General features: G+C 46.6%; 3 protein-coding genes across 6 annotated transcripts in view; 2 read left to right on the forward strand and 1 right to left on the reverse strand.

Annotated features, from left to right (window-relative positions):
* Positions 1 to 3,101: 3,101 nt before the first annotated feature.
* LOC118634145 (complement C1q binding protein) lies at positions 3,102 to 8,927 on the forward strand. Its single transcript, XM_036268466.1, has 6 exons — positions 3,102 to 3,346; positions 4,086 to 4,236; positions 5,870 to 5,963; positions 7,823 to 7,918; positions 8,242 to 8,364; positions 8,512 to 8,927. The coding sequence occupies exons 1-6, from the start codon at positions 3,142 to 3,144 to the stop codon at positions 8,659 to 8,661; spliced, it is 819 nt and encodes a 272-aa protein (XP_036124359.1). The 5' UTR covers positions 3,102 to 3,141; the 3' UTR covers positions 8,662 to 8,927.
* Positions 8,928 to 8,969: 42 nt separating this feature from the next.
* On the reverse strand, positions 8,970 to 21,700 carry RPAIN (RPA interacting protein). Of its 3 annotated transcripts, none has more exons than XM_036268467.1 (7): positions 21,602 to 21,700; positions 19,489 to 19,659; positions 17,962 to 18,022; positions 15,969 to 16,080; positions 15,755 to 15,818; positions 13,808 to 13,948; positions 8,970 to 9,108 (listed from the first exon to the last, which is right to left on the reverse strand). In XM_036268467.1, exons 1-7 carry the CDS (start codon positions 21,680 to 21,682, stop codon positions 9,079 to 9,081), a joined length of 660 nt encoding a protein of 219 aa, XP_036124360.1. In that variant the 5' UTR covers positions 21,683 to 21,700; the 3' UTR covers positions 8,970 to 9,078. The 3 variants fall into 3 exon arrangements, with proteins under 3 accessions (XP_036124360.1, XP_036124361.1, XP_036124362.1); XM_036268468.1 differs by lacking the exon at positions 8,970 to 9,108 and adding an exon at positions 9,265 to 9,400; XM_036268469.1 differs by lacking the exons at positions 8,970 to 9,108; positions 15,755 to 15,818 and having other exon boundaries at positions 13,833 to 13,948.
* Positions 21,701 to 22,195: 495 nt separating this feature from the next.
* The window catches only part of NUP88 (nucleoporin 88), a 38,749-nt gene continuing 38,267 nt past the window's right edge, over positions 22,196 to 22,677 (forward strand). The window contains exon 1 of one of the 2 annotated variants that reach the window (XM_036269271.1): positions 22,196 to 22,495. In XM_036269271.1, coding sequence (XP_036125164.1) covers positions 22,202 to 22,495 — 294 coding nt within the window. In that variant the 5' untranslated portion in view covers positions 22,196 to 22,201. The remainder of the gene's footprint in view (positions 22,496 to 22,677) is intronic. The other variant, XM_036269272.1, reaches the window with a different exon arrangement.

A 22,677-nucleotide genomic window follows, 5' to 3' on the forward strand; every position in this document is an offset into this window, starting at 1 on the left:
ATGTACCTTGGTTGCAGTTTGTTCCCGGCCCTGGTTGGTTGTGCGGGTGGCGACCACTCAATGTGTCCCTTTCACATTGATGTTTCTCTCTTTCTCTGTTCCTCTCTCTCCCTCCCACTCTACCTGAACAAAAAATGGGAAAAGGTCCTCGGGTGAGGATGATAAAAAAAAAGCAAATGAATGTCTTGTCCTAGAAGCAGCCAAGATTTAGTCCTTTTAATGTACTTACATGTGTGCAGTGTTTTGGTCATTACTTAACAGAGTTCACCATGCAGTTTATATGCAAGGGGCCGAGCTGAGAGACCCTTCAGAGACAGTGATGGTCTCTTCACTGTGGATCCAGTGGGCTCTCCTCGGAGACCAGCCTGCCGGAGCCCCGTTCCCATCTCACGTCCATTCCCGTCTATCACGTGCTCAGGCTTCCGCACGCGCTGTGGCCCCGAGCAGCCAAGCTTTTATCTAGTGTTCAGGGCACTTGTGACTTAATTCTCTGAGATGTTTAAGTCTAGGCCAGATAGGATTTGACGGATCCTATATATCCTAGCTCAGCGATTTTTAACCTTTTTCATCTCATGGCACACATAAGCTAATTATTAAAATTCTGTAGCACATCAAAAACATATTTTTTTGCCGATCTGACCAAAAAGTTAGGTATAATTTTGATTCATTCACACCAGACGGCTATTGTTGTGTTGGCTATTGTTATTTATTTATCAGTGCCCCTGGCTAAATAGGCCTGTTTTAAAATTTTTTGCAGCACAGCGGTTGAAAATGACTACCCTGTCTTATTGAATACTTAGACTTGTAGCTAGTTCTTCCTTACATTGACTTGTTTTTACTGTTGCTGATTTTCTGAAAAGTTTTTCAGAAAGTTTTTAAAGTATATTTTTCTCATTTATTTAATAGAGGCCTAGGATGTTTAGCCTGACTTGGTCAAAGAAAATGTATTTTTAAGAAAAAATTCATCATGCTGGTATAAAATTGGGTGATTTATCATGTCCCTCAACAAATTCCCCTAGAATATATGTGTCCAACTTAAGTACCTAAAGAGTTTCTGGAAAATGTATATTCTTTTCTTTAAAAACAAAAAAAAATTTTTTTTTAATCTGCACCTAAGGACATGCTTTTTAAAATTGATTTTAGAGAGAGAGTAAGGGAGAGGGGGAGAGAGAGATAGGGAAACATCCCTATGAGAGCAAAACATCATCGGTTGCCTCCTGCACACACCCCAATGGGGGAATTAAACACGTAACCTGGGTATGTTCTCAGACTGGGAATCGAACCCTCAACCTTGCAGTGTATGGGATGACGCTCCATCCAATGGAGCTGCACTGGCCAGGGCTGTATATGATTTTCTGAGCAGGAATAAGGGATAAATAGCTTTTAAATGAATGTAAATAGCTTCTAAGTAGCTTTAATGTTTCCGTACAGAAATATGTTTACTACTGATATTCTGGTAGAGTTTTAAAATGGTAGTTTTTTATTGGGCTTTTTAAAAAGTTAATTTTCAACATTGCTGCTCAGGGATTAAATCAGATTGGAAAACCCATTCTGATTCCATGTATTACTACAAACAAGTTAATGGTTATTTATATTGAGCTGCAGGGGATAGTACATTATAAACTTAAACCTTCTTAAGAAAGTTAGATGTTTCACAATGATGTTGTGATATAATCTTGAGCTACTCTGTTTCAATTGGTAAAATCTCTAATGGTGTGACACCTCTTTTCCCACCTGTGAAATCCATATAAGGGCGAATCACCAGCTCCCATGAGCAGCTTCATATAAATAGATGCACTCCAAACAGAGCACATGCCTCAGGTGTTGATCTACTTCTAGTAACCATGGCAGGTGGATCATCCAGAGCAACACATTTCATTCCAGGGAAAAAGAACTGTAACATTCTCTCCAACACCCGGTTCTTGTTAAAAACCCTTACTTAATGTTGCATCTCTGCTGGTTGTAAAGAGATGCCAGAAAGGAGGCAAGTTTTTGCTCTGTGGGTAAAACATTTTTATGTACTGTGTACATAAATCCACTTAATCCAGCTATCAAGAACTGTTTGGAACTGTGGCCAGGCATAAGATACCATTCCATGAGCATGTAAGGGAACACAGGGAAGCAAGGACTTGATTATATTTTATTTGATCAGAATTTTATAATTTGCAGAAAAAAGAAAAATCAAGTTGGTTCAGGTTTATGCTGTATTTTGAGAATCTGGTTTTGTTCAAATAGACACAGCTCTATAGAAACATCAGTTCTTGTATTTAATGCTCGAATTTGCACATGACTATCAAATTCATTAAAAATGAATGTTGTACATGATGTGTGTGGCTTTCTTGGGTCTTTTTCCTTATTTACAGAATGTTGTTTAGAATATGTTAAGTATTAATGTTCTCTTTGCTATGAATTGGGAAAGACTTCCTTTCTTGGTGCCCTGTATATCCTGTGTGCCATGGTAAGGTAGGAACCCAAATCTGATATAAGCCATGGCTTCTTGCTCCCAGAAAAATAATGTCCCATCAGAACCTGAGAGCAAGGTTGGAGGGTTTGGAGAGAGGAGGTCAAAGGAATGAACCCGAGCTCCTGCCCTGCAGGAACCTGGGCTGGTGCGGTGAGGGGAAGCTGGAAGGTGAACCAGCAGGCGGGAGGTGCTCCTAGAGAAGGATGGAGCGTAGGGGCGGGTGAATGGGGGTGGGGTGATGCACAGGTGAGATTCCCCATCTCGAGGACGAGAGGAGGAGGTTCCAGGAAGGCCTCTCAAGGGGGATGACCTTGAAGGCTGGTCTTTAGGTTGCTGGGAACGGCAAGAGTGCATTCCACGAAGTCACAGAAAGCCGGTGTGCTTTGAGAACAGTAGGTGGAAATTTGGAGAGTGTAAGCTGCCGCTGGAGGGAAGTTATGCTGCAAACGAAATAGAACGCCGTGCACGCCACGCCTCGGCTGAAAGGTTCAGTCACCGGATTTGAGGCCCCCGGGGGAGAACCAGCAGAGGGCGCGGTCCCGCCCACGGCGCCTCTGACCGGTAAAGAGAGCCAGCGGAAGCGTTTCCCTGGCGGGGGCGGGACTTCCGGCGGTGAGCTCGTGGGGCCCTTTGGCTCAGGTCGTCTCCATCCTCACGTGTACGCCGCTGCCTTCGCGATGCTGCCTCTGCTGCGCTGCGTGCCCCGCGCGCTGGGTTCGGCCGTGGTTGGGCTCCGGCCGCTTCTGCAGCCCGCGCTCCGGCCGTGCACCCGGCCCTTCGGGCTCCTCAGCGTGCGCGCGGGGTCTGAGCGGCGGCCCAGCCTCCTGCGGCCTCGCGGGCCCTGCGCCTGCGGCTGCGGCTGCGGCGGGCTGCACACCGAAGGTGAGTTCGCGTGCGTGGGCCGGGTGGCGTGGGGGGCCGGGGCAGGGAAGTGTTGACCAGCAGTGGGCCCCCCGGAGCCGCCCCGCGAGGTCCAGAACATGCTCCCAGTTATTGGCAGCCAGAGGGTGAAACCCACGTGTGATCACGTTTCCTTAATGCGTGTCATTTTCGGTTGAGGCATACACTTAAACCACGGAAGCTGACTTGACCCTTAGTCTCTGGAGAAGGGAACTTGGTTAGGCCCACGGTCGGGGTTGAAAGCAGCGTGGTCAGCCCTGGCCAGCGTGGCTCAGTTGGACGGAGTGGCCTCCGTACACCAAAAGGTTGCGGGGTCCGTTCCGGGACAGGGCGTATCACCCAGGTTGCGGTTCCATCGCGAGGGAGGCAACTGAGTGCCGTCTTTCTCCCCCTTCCTCCCTCCCTAAAATCAATGAAAGCATGCCCTCGGGTGCGGGTGGGTATTGTCTTTTGGCAAGTGGAAGAGGGTAATTGCTTTGTGTGAAAGATAGTATGCATTCTTTGTTGTAAAGCACTTTCCAGACTCCAGATCAGCTTCCCACTGATAGTATTATGGCATTTTTACAGATAAGGAGCCTTAGGCTTAGTGGATGTGAATTGAACTAAGTCCCAGAGAAGGATTGTAAACAGTCGATAAATTCAGATTTCTGGCTAGAGTAATCTGGGTCACTTTAGACTGATGGGCTGTTCTTTTTCTGTACCTTACGGATTTTCATTGTAGGGGACAAAGCTTTTGTTGAATTCCTGAATGATGAAATTAAGGAGGAAAAGAAGATACAGAAGCATAAATCCCTCCCCAAGATGTCTGGAGGCTGGAATCTGGAAGTGAATGGGACAGAAGCCAAATTAGTGCGGAATGTTGCTGGAGAGAAGTAAGTACTGGGGCCTGTGGACTCCAGGAGCCTAAATCCATGAGCCTCCAGGACCTATCCTGCATCTTGTCAGTCCTGTCAAGCCACAGAAGGATTAATGTGGGTAACTTTGTTAAGTTCCAGGTAGTTCATTCACTGCACAGATTTCTTGTGGGCTGATTACTAAAGAGGTGTATACTGTAACCAGCTAAACCATTTTCCTATGGTGAGTCATAGCCACTTTGGGGCCATTATAAAGTTCCAGTGAGCACTGCATTTCTGCATCCAGGAGCTCAACTTGGTCAGCACTGTTGAAGATGAGACAGATTTTGTGACTGAACCTGACACCAGTGTTCCTATGAGAAAGTGGCTTCCTGGTGGAGCAGCCAATTAGCACAGCTCCAAGGGGCAGCACTTACAGAGTGCAGTGTGCAGATAGTGCCTGCTGGAGTAGCACAGCCTGGCAGTGCTCGTTCCAAATCGCACATCACTTTTAATTTGGACTCAAACTTTGGAACATGATTTGTTAAGTAAGGATTCTTACACCTTAGAATTGTCATTAGTTGGTGTTCCTGACCTGCTTTGTAATTATAACTTCCCATAAGTATTCTGAAGAAAATTTGTGGTGCAGCATACTGTTCTTTTTTTTTCAAAAATTTTTTTATTGATTTGAGAGGTAAGGGAGAGAGATAGAAACATTGCTGAGAGCCCTGGCCAGTTTGGCTCAGCGGTTAGAGCATCGGCCTGCGGTCCGGAGAGACCCGGGTTCGGTTCCCGCTAAGGGCATGTACTTCGGTTGCAGTTTGTCCCCGGCCCTGGTTGGTCGTGCGGGTGGCAGCCACTCGATGTGTCCCTTCACGTCGATGTTTCTCTCTCTCTCTCTCTCCCTTCCTCTCTCTCCCTCCTGCTCTATCTGTACAAAAAAATGGAAAAATATCCTCGGGTGAGAATAAAAACAAACAAACAAACAAGAAACATTGCTGAGAGAGAACATCAGTTGGCCGCCTGCATGCCCCCCACTGGGGATCGGGCCCACAACCTGGGCATGTGTCCTGACCGGGAATCAAACTGGTGACCTCCTGGTGCATGGGTCGACACTCAGCCACTGAGTCACACCAGCTGGACAGGCATAGTGTTCTTTGTGAGCCTTCCCCTTCCTGGGGTGGGGGCTGCTCTTGCTCCTTAGTTAATGCAGCTCTCTAGTGCTCCTACTTCCTGTCCTCTGAGAGGCAGCTTTTCTGATAGAAAAACTTTTTAAAGGAGGCATCTATTCCATCCCACCAGCTTCTTAGCTGGTCACTGTCACTAGAGGGTGCCCTAGAAACACCACAGTGAGCAGTGTCCGTGGGCTATGGCCACGAGAAACAGTGGGCACGGGTTGGCAGTGAGCCCTAGGATACTGGCCTGGCTGAGATAAACTGGGGCTTATTAGTTTGACTTCCAGCAGCCAGCACAAAGTAGGCACACTTCAGACCTGCTGAATCCATCTTGGGGTGGGATGTAGGGCTTTTTTGGAAAGTCTGTAATAATTCAGAGGAAAAGCTGGCTAGGATAGAGACATTGTTTCAACAAGCATTTTAACTGTAGCAGGCCTCAATGTTTATATAACACTCAATTAAAACTGTACCCTGTCTTTTCTGTTTTAACTTTCTAGGATCACTGTCACTTTCAACATTAACAATAGCATCCCACCAACATTTGATGGGGAGGAGGAGTCCTCCCAAGGGCAGAAGGTGGAAGAACAGGAGGTAAGCCTGTAGCACTGTAAACAGCCTTTATCTCAGTTCTGACGGGCTATCCCAAGGGGCTTTAGCGGAGCATTGTTTTTGTATTTAATTCCTCTAATGCTAGAAGGGGAAAAAGAAGGCAAAGGACAGCCATCCTTGGGACTTGACTTGTAGAGCAGCAGTTTGGGGCCAGCTTTAGTACCAGGAGTGTATGGCCCATTTTCTTTCCCAGGGACTGAGTAAATTACCACCTGCAGGCTTAGACTTCATAGCTTGGCCTTTGTTCTCCTGATAGATAGGAATTGAATGAAACTGTCTTTTTTTTTTTATCCTCACCCGAGGACATTTTTTCAGATAGAGTGGGGGAGAGAGAGAGAGAGAAACATCGACGTGAAAGGGAGACATCGAGTGGCTGCCGCCCACACGACCCAACCAGGGCCAGGGCCAAACTGCAACCGAGGTACGTTCCCTTTGCGGGAACCGAACCCGGGTCTCTCCAGACCGCAGACCGACGTTCTCACCGCTAATCCAAACCGGCCAGGGTGAATGAAACTGTCTTTAACCCCATCCATGATCTTTGATACTGGAGATTATCATTTGGAATGTTTCCAAGTGAGGAATGTTCTAACATGTCACAGGCTGGTAATAAACACCAACCACTGCCCTGGTCGGTTTGGCTCAGCGGTTAGAGTGTCGGCCTGCGGTCTGGAGAGACCCGGGTTCGGTTTCCGCTAAGGGCATGTACCTCGGTTGCAGTTTGTCCTCGGCCCTGGTTGGGTTGTGTGGGTGGCAACCACTCGATATGTCCCTTTCACGTCAATGTTTCTCTCTCTTTCCATCCCACTCTATCTGAACAAAATATCGAAAAAATGTCCTCAGGTGAGGATAAAAAATAAATAAATAAATAAACACCAGCCACTGAACCAAGGTAGCAAAGCTGGGGACGTTAGAGATTTTGGCAAGGTCTTTTCTTAGGTTGTTGGCCCTCTTGGTTGGACCTGAATGGTGTCCACTCTTCAAACATTTTAGGAAGCAGTGTGTCTGGCTTAGAAAGTGAGGGCCAGAATCCCCAGACTTTCTGGTTAAGCAGGTATCAGTATTGTCTCATGACCTAGAAGAGAGCACAGCTTCCTGGTGACATCAGACTAGGCTCTCTGACACTGGATGGCTCACCATCAAAGGGAGAGTTGCTGTGATTATTCATACATAGGATGACCAGTTAGCCAAATGCACCATCGTTTGGTCCTGGGCCGTAGGATAGTCCTGAAGCAGTCAGAAAGCAATCTTCAGCCCAGCCCAGTTGGTTGAGCATCGTCCCATGCCCCAAGAGATCGCTGGTTTGATTCTCATCAATGTTTTTATCTCTCCCTCTCCCTAAAGTCAATAAAAATATATTTTAAAAATGAGAGAGAGACATCTTGGGGCTTTACGCCACCTTTACAGTTTACAGATGGAGAAACACTCCAGGAAAGACTAAGGAACAGTCTTGATCTCAGTTCACTGGCACGTAGCTGGGGCTGGAATTCAAATTTCTTCACTCTAAACCTAGTATGTTATTTAAACAAGTAGGTGCTAACAGAAGTGAAACACTGTACTAACTACATGGTGCTCTGCCCTCGAAAACATCTTTAACTCTAGAAAGAATCAATAGGAAGAGTTCAGCCCAGTTTCCTGAATAAGCTGGTATATGGCTTCAGTACCGTTAAAGATTCTCGTCTCCTTGTTTGAGAACACTATAGCAAAGACTTTTTAAAAATGGCTAAGTAACATCCTAATAGTGGTGGCTTCCAGACACACCTCCTGAATTGTCTGAGACCTTTGGTCCAGGCAACCAACCTCTGCCAACAAGGGCATGTACTGACTTTTTCTTGTTTCCTCAGCCTGAACTGACATCCACTCCCAATTTCGTGGTTGAAGTTATAAAGAACGGTGGCAAGAGGGCCCTTGTGCTGGACTGTCACTATCCAGAAGATGAGGTATGTAGGATGGAGTGCTAGCACCTTGGTGCCCCTGGGGACAAGGAGGGCCTCAGGAGACCTTATTTCTACCATAGGCTAGCAAAGTAGGGGATGAGGGAGCAAGGTTAAAATCTGGTTGATTTCAGCCTGTAAATAGTCCCTTTTCTTTCTTTTTTTTTGGTACGTGCCCCTAGTGGGAACCGAACCCAGGACTCTCTGGTCCGCAGGCCGACACTCCAATGGCTGAGCCAGACCGGCCAGGGCAGTAGTCCCTTTTCTTAGCATGAGTCTGGCTTGTCTTGGAAAACCCTTCAGTTTCCCCAACTACTGTGTCTCCTCAGGTTGCACAGGAAGAAGAGGGCGAGAGCGACATTTTCTCCATCAGGGAAGTGAGCTTTCAGTCCACTGGTGAATCTGAATGGAAGGACACGAATTACACACTCAACACAGACTCCCTGGACTGGGTGAGTGCTTGTTAAAATGGGGTGCTCTTGGGCCTTGTAGGGGAGGTCCTAGTTCAAGGAGAGACAAACAACATTTTAATTAGCAAGTGTTACAGATGAAATGTTCTTTTATTCTTGAATGGTAATGGTAAATGTTTCTCCTTGTAGGCCTTGTATGACCACCTAATGGATTTCCTTGCGGACCGAGGGGTGGACAACACTTTTGCAGATGAGTTGGTGGAGCTCAGCACAGCCCTGGAGCACCAGGAGTACATTACTTTTCTGGAAGACCTCAAAGGTTTTGTCAAGAGCCAGTAGAGCAGACATACACTGAATACCTTAATTTTATGGTGGGCTTTGCCAGTGAACAAAACCTACTCTGAAGCCAGACATGTACTTTGAAATGGTTTTCATCCTTACTATCATGGAAAATGATTCAGATTTAAATTATTTGTTGCCCTCTTATTTACTATTCATTTGTTTCTCTTTACAGATTATTCTAGACTTTTGTATAACATAATGATGGACAATAAAATTGGTTTATCTGTAAGGTGATTTGTGTCTTCTGTCTCTGTTCCTCCCCCTTCAACCTGCATTACCAAACACCAAGAGCCTAGATGTTTGAAAAGTTTTAATACAAAATAAGTTACAAATGAAAGGTTTGTATTTACAGGGCCCTTCTCAGATGGAGTGAGCTGTGTCCAGCCAGGAGAGTGCTGTGAGTGAAGGTGGGCTTCAGATGATCACAGCCCGAGCGTCGCAAGCCTGGATTTAAACAGAAAGGTTAGCCTAAGTTTTATATCTCATGCTTAAAAGCTGTGATTAGTAATGACATTTATATGACATTTATGCTGCCGTTAAAATTCCTACATACGATGAGATGCTGCTGGTTCAGTTACAATTGTGAAATAGCTGGTGGTGTAGTTGTAAGAGGCTTTGCTGGGTCTCAGTTCTGTGGTCTCAGAACAACTGCCTTTGAAACCCTCGGCAACAACGTCTTCAAGCTAAGATCAAATCCTGGAGATGGACTGATCAAATAGCCTCACCCTCAGGAAACCTGTGACCAGAAAGATGATTCAAACTTCTGAGAGCTGGCAGCTTTTATGGCCTAGCAAGGAGGTGAGCTTCCTTCAACTGAACACAAGCTCGAAACAGGTGTGCACCGTGGGGAGGTACACACTGCGTACTGACTACAGTTGGAGCTCAGATGCCCATTAATTCCAGCATACCTTCCTGGGTCTCCCCTACCATAGTAAGTGCGAATATAAAACGGGTTCCTCATTCCTTGACAGCTCAGCCCACCACTATGCTAAGGAGTCCTGTGCTTAACCTTGACACCACATCCATTGCTAGTGTACTTGGCTTTCTGGTGGTTAGCACATTCCATCCCCATGACTACCCTTAGACCCCTGTCCTCACATTTCAAATACTCCAAGTCCTTAGGGCTATACGTATCCACCTTTGGTAACACACCTATCTTCCTCATCCTCTACATCCATGCTTAATCACCCTCCTGCCTGACCACTGGATCTTGAACCAGTGGTCCTGGATTTCCCATGAGAGATGTGCAGTGCCACAGGAACTCCAGAGCACTCCAGTAACCTATCTACCTTCCAAAACGGTGAACTCTGGCAAAGGCTACTGAATACAATTTTGTCCTTCCCTCTCCTGTTTCTCACCTTGGCTGTGACTGCCTCCTGGCCCAACAATCATCCCCCTGCCCACCCTGGAGACAGCACTGTCAGGCATGCTGTCCCCACAGCACTCGCCCTCCGAACCGCCCTCCCGCTGGCTCAGTGCTGCTCTAAGCTGCAGGGCCCGGAGAAGCGAGCAGACATTGCCGCTGGACTGACTAGGCAGTCCATTCCCTCGTTAACTGTCCTGCCCACTCGCCCCAGCACTTGGTCTGGAGCCTCCACACTGAAGGAGCTCCACGCTCCAGCTCAGTTCCACTGCACTCTGAAGGGCTCAGTCGTTCATCTCAGGGAAGGCAGGAGCCAAAGCCCCCTGACCTGTGCCCCTGCAGTCTTTCCTCTACCTCAACTCATTTCTCCAAATACACCTGCGTATGTGCCAAGGACTGGGAATAAAAATAAAGATACAGTCCTTGCCCTCAAGAACAAAGACAGAGCCCTGGCCAGTTTGGCTCAGCAGTTGGAAAGTCAGCCTGCGGACCGTAGAGTCCCATGTTCAATTCCCGCTAAGGGCATGTACCTTGGTTGCAGTTTGTCCCTGGCCCTGGTTGGGGTCGTGTGGGTGGCAACCACTCGATACGTCTCACATACATGTTTCTCTCTCTCTCTTCCTCCCTCTCTCCCTCCCACTCTGTCTGAGGATAAAAAAGAACAAAGACATAAACGGGCAACTGCAACAACAGTACAGGAACATGGCACCAAGAATGGGAAGTGCCCTGGCCGGTGTGGTGCAGTGGTTAGAGCATTAGCCCGTGCTCCAAAGGGTTGTGGGTTCAAGTCCCAGTGAAGGGCACGTAAGGGTTTGCGGGTTCCGTCCTTGGCCCAGTCGGGGTGTGTGCGGGAGGCAACCAATCCACGTGTCTCTCATATCAATGTTTGTTTCTCTCTCTTTCCCCTCTCTACTCTCCTTCCCTCCCTTCCACTCTCTTTAGAAATAAATGGAAAAAATATCCTCAGGTGAGGATTAACAAGAAAACAAAACAATATGGGAAGCCCAGTGAGAGCCTGGCCAACTCTATGTGAGGGGTCAAAGGCATTCCACACACAACAGTAGCAGCATGCATGGTGGCCTGAAAACCTGCATATTTGAGAATCTGCAAGCAGTTCTGGATGGTTGGAGCACATGGGTGCATATGCCTATAGTCAACAGGAAGTAGTGGCAGGTTTTATCTGAACTTTCACCCACTGGATCTGTACAATATGAAGGAAAACTGTCCTACCAAGGCCTGAGCCTGGAGCAGGGCACAGCAGGGGTGCTGGAACCACTGAGGCCGGGGTCCAATACCAGCTCTATTTTTCTTAGTGCAACATGAGCCAAAATCACCTCACCTCTCTGAATCTGTTTTCTGTTCCTAACACCTCATGATGAAATGACATGATGTGTGCAGAACACCTGACACACAGTTAAGTGTTCAATAAATGCAATTCCACTGCCCTCCTTCCCCGTAATCCCATCCCTTCTGGCAGGTCTGGGCCCTTGATTCACGCCCCAGCCCTCCGGTGAAGCCTTTTCGATTCGCAAATGCACTTTAACATTCTTCCTTCTAAGAGGCCAAGTTAACACTGTCCCTCCTCTTTAGGGCTAAACTTGGTGGAAAAACTATTCTACAGATACTGTTTCTAATTCTTGGCTCCCTACCCACTCAAATTCCTAAAATCGAAATAAGATAGTGGCTACTTGACCCTATAACTCCACCGAAGTCATCTATATAAGGTCACCAGTGTCTACCCCAGTCTCTATGGTGAGTGTTGCTACCCACTCCCTCCATCCTTTCGGAAATGTTCATGCCTTCCACACTTCTGTTCCCTGGCTCTGTTCTTCCATCTCCACGTGTTCCCCTGCACTCCAAATGTAGACAAAGCCCAAGAATATGTCATTGGTCGATAAGTCCTTCTAGTCAGCGTCATCGCATCTATTTTTTAGCAAACAACTGCTAACACCATCCCTCGCTCTCTGCTCCATCCCTACATTCTTAACTGCACCAAAACTTGGGTGCCTCAGAAATCTCAAATTCAACATGTCCACAGTCCAACTCCAAAGTTTTCCACACAAGCCTTGTCTTCCACATGTGGCTCCGTCACTGCCCAGTTACCCAGCCTTGAAACCCGCATTTTCTTTGATTCCTCCACCCTGACACCCACAGCTATCGAATTCCATCAATTCACTTCCGAAGCCTCTCATATTCATCCTACCTGTACCATCCCCATTGTTACTGCCTAAGTTCAAGCCCTCTTCACTTTTCCCACAGAGGACTGGACAGCCTCTGATACAAGACATCTCACATTTGCAGCTACTGTATTGACTTATTCGTCAGATCATGGCTCTTCACTCCCTCATGAGCTCAGCGTTCCAGCCAAGCAGAACAGGATGCTTTTCATATATGCTCCAAATTTTCTGCCACTCTGCCTTGTTCTTCTACCTGGGGATCTTCCACTTATGCTCCTTCCCCAACTCGCCATATCTACATGTCCACACTTGAAGGCCAAGGTTAATGCCTCCTCCAGGAAGCCTTCATCCATAAATGAGATCGCCTCCGAACTCCTGTAGACCCTCTCCCAACCGTCCCCCAGGAGTACTGACTACCTGTTTTCTGTATTCTTCTCATAATCACCAACCCTAGACTTGAACTTTGGGAGACAATACATATTTTTGAATTTTAAAAATCCCTCAACAATTAAAAAGAAAAAAAGAATAGAATTAAATAACTTACAGAAGAAACTTAGTAACATGAAATGTTGGCTGTAGTAGGCAACACTACTTATAACAAAACTACTCCTTAAAAAATAAAGGTTGAATAATAATAATAAAAAAAACTACTATAGGTAAACCTCATGTGAAATGAAAAGGCCATGAGAGGACTAAATGCCCAGGAGGAAGCCCTAGGTGCAGAGTGCTCACAATTCCAGAGTTCCGCTTGCTTGGGACCTAGAAGCTCTAGCTATAGATCACTGTGGGAGATACTGGTTCCTACAGCAAGCGCAGGGCTTTTAAACCAGGGTGGCTCTGCCCTGGCTGGTTTGGCTCAGCGGTTAGAGCATCGGCCTGCGGTCCTGAGAGACCCGGGTTCGGTTCCCGCTAAGGGCATGTACCTCGGTTGCAGTTTGTCCCCGGCCCTGGTCGGTCGTGCGGGTGGCAGCCACTCGATGTGTTCCTTTCACATCGATGTTTCTCTCTCTCTCTCTATTCCTCTCTCTCGCTCCCACTCTACCTGAACAAAAAATGGAAAAATGTCCTTGGGTGAGGATAAAAAAAAAAAAAAAAACCAGGGTGGCTCTGTATCCACTCGTGTGGTCCTGTTCTCTCACCCCCGAGTTGTCACTTAGGGGGCCAGACAGCAGCCCTTGGTCCTCTGTGAAGATGCTTGCTGACGAGACAAGCCTGCTGATGCCCTGCTGTGCTTCCTGTTCCATGTCCTACTGCAAAACCTGTCCCAGGAGGGCCTGTTTGGGTCTTACGAATATGAAATAATCAGCTTCATCCAAGACCACTGCTGCTAATCAACCAGAGTAGGCCGTGCAGCCAGGCTTCCTACTTCAAGACCAGGGCATCTTCCACCGTCCTGAGCTGCCTCCGTGTCTTCCCCTTTTAGGGGACAGGTGGCCTTTTTGTTTAACTTATTTGTTACTTTCACTTTTCTATTCAAGTAAACTCCTCAGAGAATAGACTGCTTTTTAAACATTTACCTGTTTTCAAGCTATTATTTCTGCCAGAGCAGGGATAAAACCAAATGCTGACTTGCTCCTACCACCGGGTCCCACGGGAGGCTTACCACACAGCTCAGGAGAAGACTGGACTTTTCTTCTGTCCCTTCAGTGATTGAAAATTCAGGTGTGTGAGGACAGTGTGCGTTGTGCTCATTCATGCAGACCTCTAAACAGGCCCGGAGTTTCTGCTCTGTCAGTTCTGGAGACTGAGAAAAAAAAGTTAGACTGCAACCTACTTTTTTAAATTTTGTTACAGATGTTTCTTTTTTCCCCACTGACACCCTCCTCCCCATCCCTGCCCCACCCCGTCCCCAGCTTTGTTGTCTATGTCCATTGGTTATGCATACATGCATATAAGTTCTGTGCTTTATCTCTCCCCCACCCCCACCCCCTCTTCTGGGGATTGTCAGTCTGTACCCTACTTCTGTAACTCTGGGTCTATTTTGTTCATCAGTTTGTTTAGTTCATTATATTCCAGAAATAAGTGAGATCATGCAATATTTGTCTTTCTCTGCTCAGCTAGTTTCGCTTAGAATAATACTTTCCAGGTCCCTCCATGTCGTCTCAAAGGATACAAGATCTTTCTTTCTTACAGCTGCATAGTACTCCATTGTGTATATGCACCACAACTTTTTTATCCACTCATCTACTGATGGACACTTGGGCTGTTTCCAGATCTTAGCTATTATAAATAGTGCTGCTATGAACATAGGGGTACATATATTCTCTGATTGGTGTTTCAGGCTTCTCAGGGTATAATCCTAGAAGTGGGATCACTGGGTCAAATGGCAGTTCAATTTTTAACTTTTTGAGGTAACACCATAGTGTTTCCCATAGTGGCTGCACCAGTCTGCATTCCCACCAGCAGTGTACCAGAGTCCCCGTTTCTCCACACCCTTGCCAACGCTTGTTGATGATTTGTTGAGGGTGGCCATTCTGACAGGTGTAAAGTGATACCTTATTGTTTTAATTTGCATCTCTCTGATGATTAGTGATGTGGAGTATTTTTTCATATGTCTCTTGGCCATTTGTATGTCCTTGCAACCTACTCTTAGTTATCTCATAGTTAACAGGTTGAAAATCCTGATTCTTCATGATAACCAATCTATCTTGATGACTTGATTCCTTGGACCTTTAAAACCCTCTTGGGCTCATGATTGTACTAAAAACATGTTGCCACTCGCAGAACCCGGACACGCAGAGCCTCCCCATGCTCCTGCCTCCACCAGCCAAATGCGTCCCCTACCGAGTCAGCACTGCTTGGCCCAGATATTTGTGCTAGTTGAGCTTGTTACTGTATCCGAGTAACTTAATTACATTTTATCTAAACCAATGAAATACAAGAATGAAACAGTTTTCTTTTTTTTGGTGATAAGTGGGAAACACTCAAAAAAATGAGTTGCTTAAAAATAAATAAATAAAAAGCTTTATTTCAAAGTTTAAGTCAAAGATAGGGAGGAAAAATCCTGAAGTTGTACACTCAGCTTCTCAATGCACTTTTCAGAAATGAACTGGAAGCTCTAGACAATGCACTAGTGGTAAGGGTAGTTTATGCGAAAAAGACAGCACTCTGATCAGCAGAGCCCCACTCAAGGACTGGCAAATAAATGCATATGCTGGAAACTTACTATAAATGTTTCATTTTTCCAATTCACCACTTTAACCAGCTGACACTTGCAGTCCCTGTCATGTGAGATAAGAGGGCTCCTTCTGTATTTTAAGATCACTGAAGCTTAAATTCTGGGTGTAGGTGTGTCTTCACACGTGGACAATTTTTATGGGTAAGTGTTTAACAAATGACTCCAGGGAGGGGGCAGGGAACACCCAGATTTGTAGTGCTTGCCAATTTCCATGCTGTATATATTCTCACCATGACTGATTTCAAACTACCAATGTGAACTGAACAGGAGCTGGGAAAAGATGTACAGCCGGCTTCAGCACACCACTGAAGGTCCTTAAAGTAAACAGACATATATGGAAAGGGAGGACACAAAATCTGTGTGAACACTTACATGAGATGAGATGTACAGGCCACACTGACACATGACCACACCGCTTGTTATTCTCAGGTTGTACCTAAAGGCAGAATTGGGATCCCAGAGCTTCATGGCCAGCAAACCAGGATCCCCAAAACCTTCCAGACAACAAATGTGGAGGGGAAATTCCACTCATTTTGGAGTGGAGGGTGGGAACCAATAATGCTGCGAAGGTTTGGAAAACTCTTACTTTGTACACACAGGACAGATGAGGGAGTTGGCTTCCCACTCAGCCAGCATGACGCTGAGACACTTTTCATCAAACTGCAAGCTCTTCTCATATTCACTGATGATGGACTGTTCTGCAAGGCAATGGACAGTTGGAATGCTTCACCACGCTGCACCCGACTGTCCTGTCTGTAGTGCTAAGCTTCACCATCAAAGGCTTCATCCACACGAGAAAAGTTCAGGCAAAATCATTCTACCAATCACTAGATATTTACTCTTCTGTCAGGCTTCCTCTTGTTGGATTCTCCCCTCCTGTCTGACCTCAGCTTGTGAATACAAGAGGTGAAGTGGTGAGGCTGAAGGGACAAGGTGAAACTTTCACACACATCTCTGGAGGCCATAAGAGCAGAGATGCGGAGTGTCAGGGTCTCCGGGGCAGGTGGAGAAAACTGACACAGGACACTTGTTTCTGATGCCAGCCCACCCTACTGAATCTAAAGTGATCTGTTCCCCAGTGTCCACATGCTCAGAATCTGTGTGTTCATTCACTCAGTAAACATGCAACAAGACCCAGTATGTGGCAGGCATGAAAAATACTGGTCCCTGCTCTTCATGAGCTCACAGTCTAGAGTTTAGCTCAGGGGTCAGTAAACCACAGCCCACGGGCCATATCCAGCCCACGTTTGGTTTTTTTAAATAAAGTTATATGGGAACATATCCATGCTCATTTGTTTATGTATTATCTGACTGTTTCTATACTACAACAGCAGAACCGAGTAGCTGCAAAAAAGAAAGCATGGACCATAAAGCCTAAAATATTTACTATCCTGACCTTCACAGGAAGTTTGTCAATCTCTTTTCTAGAGTGTTCCTTATGACTGAGTATTGCAGAACACAGTGAATCCTTATCACTTAGATTTTTTAGTTAAACATACCCCTAAAGAAATATTTAGTGAGTCCTATATCTCACCACTGAGATAGGTTTTTGTAGGTGAGGGTGAAGGGTGAATCAATAAAAAAAATAATAACTAAAATGTAAAATTCTGCAGTCTAACTGGAGTCAACAAAACTAATCATAACCAACACTTCCATAGCACTTACAATTTGTCAAATCCTATTTTAAGTCCTTTACACATATTAACTTATTCACTATTGTTATCCTCATTTTGAAGATGAAGAAACTGAGGCCCAGTGCCACTCAATAGTATTATGGTAAAATGGTAAAAGTTAAAATGGTAAAACTACAAAGTGGACCTCAGGAGTCTAGCTTAAGAGTCTATGGTCTGGCATCCTCATAATAATAACTATCAATTGTTGAAAGCTTTCTACATGCCAGGCACTTTTCTAAGTCTTCTACACCTCTTATTCAAGACTACAAATAAATTCCAAGGGTAGGTCTATCATCTCTATTTTATACAGATCATAAATACTAAGGCTAGTCAAGATAGGGCTATGAGGAACAAATGAATTACATTAGGTGCTAAATTATGCACTCTACGATGCCACGAATGCCTCGGAGTGGATGCTCACAGGACGGTGGGGAGTTAGTAATGAATGGATGAGAGAGAAGGCACTTAAGTAGTGCATGAAATCTGACATGCACTGTATCCTACAAGGTGACAGGATTTCTCTTAACCTACTAATAGAGAGGTACTGGAAGATAGTAGAATAAACATGGGACCTGGATTCACAAAACTGATTTTGCTTCTCCACTCTACTACTAGCTATGCAGCCTGGGTAAGGTACCACTCTCCTCTGTCTCCTACTACCTTACAGAGTGATCATAAGGAGAAAATAAGCATGGAATAAGAAGTCTGAGCACCAGGCCTAGCATACTTAAGACTCTTATTGCTAGGAAGACAGGCAGTCAAGACTTCAGAGTAAACGCAGAGACTTTTGGACGCTTGACTGCAGGTGGAAGTAGAAGACGGAAAGTTAAAAACTAAATCGTTTAGAATAAAGGTCAGTATTAGAGTAGCTAGACACAGGCAGAAAAGTCCACTCTCAGAGGTCACCTTGCTCAATCAGCTCCTGTTGGATGTCCTCCAGCTCAGCTAAGTCCATCGGCTCCTCCCACTGCAAGAGAAAGTGGGGTCATCAGAGATCTGAAGTCATAATCAGCGGACAAGCCCCACATACTTGGAGGCTGGCTTGAAGAACCTAGGTTTACCTGAGGAAATCAGCCAGTAAGTCATTCTGTAGACTATGCTGACCGTGGGTAATGTGGTAATTACCCAGTGACAAATGGCACTTAACTGGTGAAAGACCATAAAGAGCAGCAGCTAAGTATGTGGTCTGCCAAAGCGATGTGGCCACTAGAAAGTTCCTAACCTCTGTAAACTTCTGTTTGGGCTCTGTAAAGTGGGAGCAAAACCTAGCTGAGAAGATTATTGTGAATACTAATTGTGACTATGTTAGAGTAGGCAGCTAGAGAGAGATGAGCTGGGCAAGGCAGTTGGGGCTTCTAGGGGATATGTGTGAGACGTGAAAAACCCAAAATAGACAATGGAGAGAAAATTTAGAGCCCCTCCAGGATGTGGTCTAACTGGTGGCATAACACCTGGGTGAAGAAGGAGCCTTATAGTTTGAAGATACATTTTTTTGAGACATGAGGGAGGAGGTGACTTGCAACTTGCCTAGGGGCGTTCCAGCCTAGGGGTAGAAATCTTTAACTTCCAAATACTGGGTCACTCAGTTTGGCCTCAGCCAGCTAAGCTGCCTACTCAGGTTCTGTCTGAGTGTATTTCTTCCCTACAAATAAATCTTCGCTGGCTTTTGCTGCTATTTGTTGCCTATTGTTTGAATCCATTCCTATAAGCAAGACAAGAATGAAGGGCACAGAGTACAGTCTCTGGCCAGAGGCTCTCTCCGGCCAGAGACCACCTTGACCACCGCTGGCAATTACATAACACAAACATTGTCCTATGAATACTAAAGGACACGTAGAAGGTACTGAATAATGTATCATTGTTATAGAGAGCCTTGATGTTTTCAAAGCAGTTTCACACGTTTTTTATATACTACTCACAATTCTGACATTATTGTCTCCATTTCATAAATATAAAAACTTAAGATCAAAGAGGCAGAGTGGAGTTAAAAAGCAATAGCAAAACCATGATCAGAATTCCAAAGCTCCTGACTTCCAATCCAGTGCTCTTCCTGACACATAGTAAGAGGTTTCCTATCCGCACTCAGCTCCCAAGTCTGAGATTAGAATCAGAAAGCTCCTAGCCCATGCCTGCTGGATCAAAACTTCCAGGGGTGTAGCCAAGGTGTGAAATTACTTTAGTTTTAGTCTCATAAATGAATATAATGTAATGATGCAGCAGGTCAACAGTCTGGTACTTAGGAACCATTAATCTACAACCGTCTAATGTTAAAGGTGGAAGAACCTGGGTTAAAGGCTGTTTAACCCAGTAAAGAATCCTAACTGTGGGCTTGAGGGTATATGGGTTTAGGGGACTTGGGAAAATGGGTAGAGAGAGGACACTGGTGTTCTTGTGCTGCAGTGCCCTCCCTGAAAACACATATCCCAGCCTGACCTGAGCCAAGGCCTCTGGACAGCTTTCCATTGACTGCAAAGCATTCCACTCTTCTTTCATCAACTCTTGTACTAGAAGGGTGCTCTGAGCTCTCTCTGGTATATTGCCTCCGGCCTGGCGGTATTTGTTCAGGAGCCTATCCCGGCTGTTTCTCATTCTCTCCAGGCATCCCTTGGAGGAGGAGAAAGATGGGAGGGGGGAGGAGGAAGGGGAAGACAATTCCATTAAAAAAAAACAAAAAAACATCAACTCTTAGCTTAGTTGTTGAAACGTTAAAGAAAATTTATAGACACAAATTATCAACTAATCCAAACTACTGTTAATTTTGCATATTCCCCTCCAGTCCTTATCTACATGTAGACAGACGAAATTACAATGCTTTGTTCATATATTTCCAGATCACCATGTTTCATGTTCTATCTGCAATGCCAACTTTCAAATGAATGGATGATAATAGCTCAACACCCACTGTCCTATTACAGGACATTTAGGTTGCTTCCAAATTCTTGCTGTTCTAGACATGGCTGTGGTAGTCACTTTCCTGTACAACAGTGTTTCTCAACTTGGGGCAATTCTTGCCCCCCAACGGACATCTGGCAATGCCTGGAGACATTTTTGGTTGCTATAACTCTAGTTGAAGGGCTACTGGCATCCAATGGGCCAGGGTTTTTGCTAAACATTCTATAATGCACAGAACAGCCTCCACAACAAAGAATTATATTCCTCAAAAGTCAACAGCCAAGCTAAGAAACCCCGATGCCAACAGTCATTTCTAGCATCAGATTATATTCCTGGGATATATCCACTACTACTTATGGGATTCCTGTAGTCATAGGCAATATTACTTACAGGAACTATGCTGAGTTCAGACTAGGTCAGAACTGAGGTGAGGTACTGAGCTGAGCTACTTGAGTTAAAAATAAACTCCATTCTGATCAGTTATTCCCGGAGGTACACACCCTACCGGTTTTCTAAAAAAACCCTGGGACTGCTCTGGCTGGTTTGGCTCTGCAGTTAGAGCATCAGCCCATGTACCAAAGAGTCCTGGGTTCGGTTCCCACTAAGGGCATGTACCTCAGTTGAGGTTTGTCCCCGGCCCTGGTTGGGGTGGTGTGGGTGGCAATCACTCGATGTGTTTCTCTCACATTGCTGTATATCTCTCTCTCTTCTTCCCTCTCAACCACCCGTTTTATCTGAAGATAAATGCAAAAAATGTCCTCGGGTGAGGAAAACAAAACCAAACCCTGGGACTGACACCCAGAGGAACCATAAAGATAAGGGGGTTGCCTCCCCACAGCCCACCAGTGAATGAAGTGCTCCTTTCATTCACAATTCCGCCATGCATCTCTGGTTGTCTTGCTGTCGCGTGACAATACAACTCTGCTAAGACAGTTACTGAGGCTCTTCTGAACAGAGACTTTCTCTTGAATAGAAATAATTTCTCTGTTGCACAATGTACATATACAGTGCACAAAGTGCCTTTCTCGGTTCTCACCTACCCAACAGCAGGTGTTGTTATTGTAGAGTGCAGAAGGGTGGCCGTAATTACACTTCAGATTTATTTTATTTATTTATTTATTGTGTCCTCACCCAGGGATATTTTCCCATTGATTTTTCAGATAGAATGGGAGGGGAGGAGGGAAAGAGAGACAAACACCTGACGTTGGAGAAACACATGACTGGTTGCCTCCAGCAAGACCGGAACCAGGGCCAGGGACCCAACCTGCAACCGAGGTACGTGCCCTTGACCAGAATTGAACCTGCGACTTTTCGGTCTGGGGACCGATCCTCTGTCTAACTGCTGAGCCAAACCAGCCAAGGCTTACACTTCAAATTTAAAACAAACCCAAACCCAAAACCCAAGCCCAAAAACAAGGGGCCTGGGGCTGGGCCGGGGGAGCGAATCACACACCCAGGAGTCCAGAAACTCCTAGAGGCTGTCGGACGATGGCCAAGACCCAGATCTATCTGCAGGTGGGAAGTCTGGGTCCCAGGTCCACCTCCACCGGCCAGGCGCTCCCGGACCTGCCTCACACGGCGGGGCTGAGGCGAGCGGTTCCTGGATTAGGGGAATGACAGCGTCGCGGCCAAAGCTTCAGAATCCCACACTCACCTGCCTGAACGCCTCTTTCCATGGAGGCGAGCCCATCACTTTGTACAGGGAGCGCCGCGGAGACCCTGACGGCTCTGCCATCTCCTCCCCGAGGGAAGAGCCTCCTGAAAGCCCCGCCCTTGTGGCCGCGCAGAACGCTGGGAGTTGTAGTTTCTGGTTGCTGCAGGGAATTCCATAAAGTGTTGTTTTACTGGCCGGCCCAACACGGAGACAGACTTGTGACATTTGTGAGGCTAACCCACCCTGGCTTGAGAGGTATGTCGTCATGAGGGGAGGTTTTGGAGGTCTAGGTTTGCCCAGGTGGGGTCAGGTTCTCCCCCGGGGTCTAGATTTCCCGCGGCGCCAAAACGTGAAGCAAGTACTAGCCTGTTGACTTTCTCGTTCCGCCCCCTTTGGCTTCAGAATAAATGCTTGACTGGCGATTGGTTTTCCACTAACACTTCCCCTTCCTGATAGACTGAGGCACCTCCTTCCTAGCTCTACCTCGTGCTTCCTGGCTGCCCGCTCGGTGATTAGCCAAAGCGGCGGGCGGGCGGCCGCGGATTGGCTGTGCCCGGCAGCCGGCTGACCAATTGGAATGAGGAGAGCAGTTGGGCCAAGATGGCGGCCGCCGAGGGAGCTTCGGGCGAAGGCGAGCTGTGGCAAACCTGGCTTCCTAACCATGTCGTGTTCTTGCAGCTCCGGGAGGGACTGAAAAACCAGAGTCCGGCTGAGGCCGAGAAATCGGCTTCTTTATCACTGCCTTCATCGCCGCCGCATTTGCTGACGAGAAACCTGGTCTTGGGCCTCGGCGGGGAACTCTTCCTGTGGGACGGGGAAGGCAGCTCTTTCTTCGTGGTTCGCCTTCGGGGCCTCAGCGGCGCGGGTGAGGAGTCCGCCCTCTCCCAGTACCAGGTACGGCCCGGCGCGGCTCGGAAACGGCCCCCGGCTGGGAGCCGAGCTCGGTTTTCCTGGTGCTCTCCCCACCTTGGCGAGTTTTCGTCTTCTGGTCGCTGTGCTGTGCGAGAGGACGCAGACGCCCCACGTGGAGAGGAAGGGTCTCCTTAGCCCCATCCCGCCGCGGCGTGGCCGCGGGG

This window comes from Molossus molossus, unplaced genomic scaffold (assembly GCF_014108415.1).
Source record: "Molossus molossus isolate mMolMol1 unplaced genomic scaffold, mMolMol1.p scaffold_m16_p_19, whole genome shotgun sequence".
Taxonomy (NCBI): domain Eukaryota; kingdom Metazoa; phylum Chordata; class Mammalia; order Chiroptera; family Molossidae; genus Molossus; species Molossus molossus.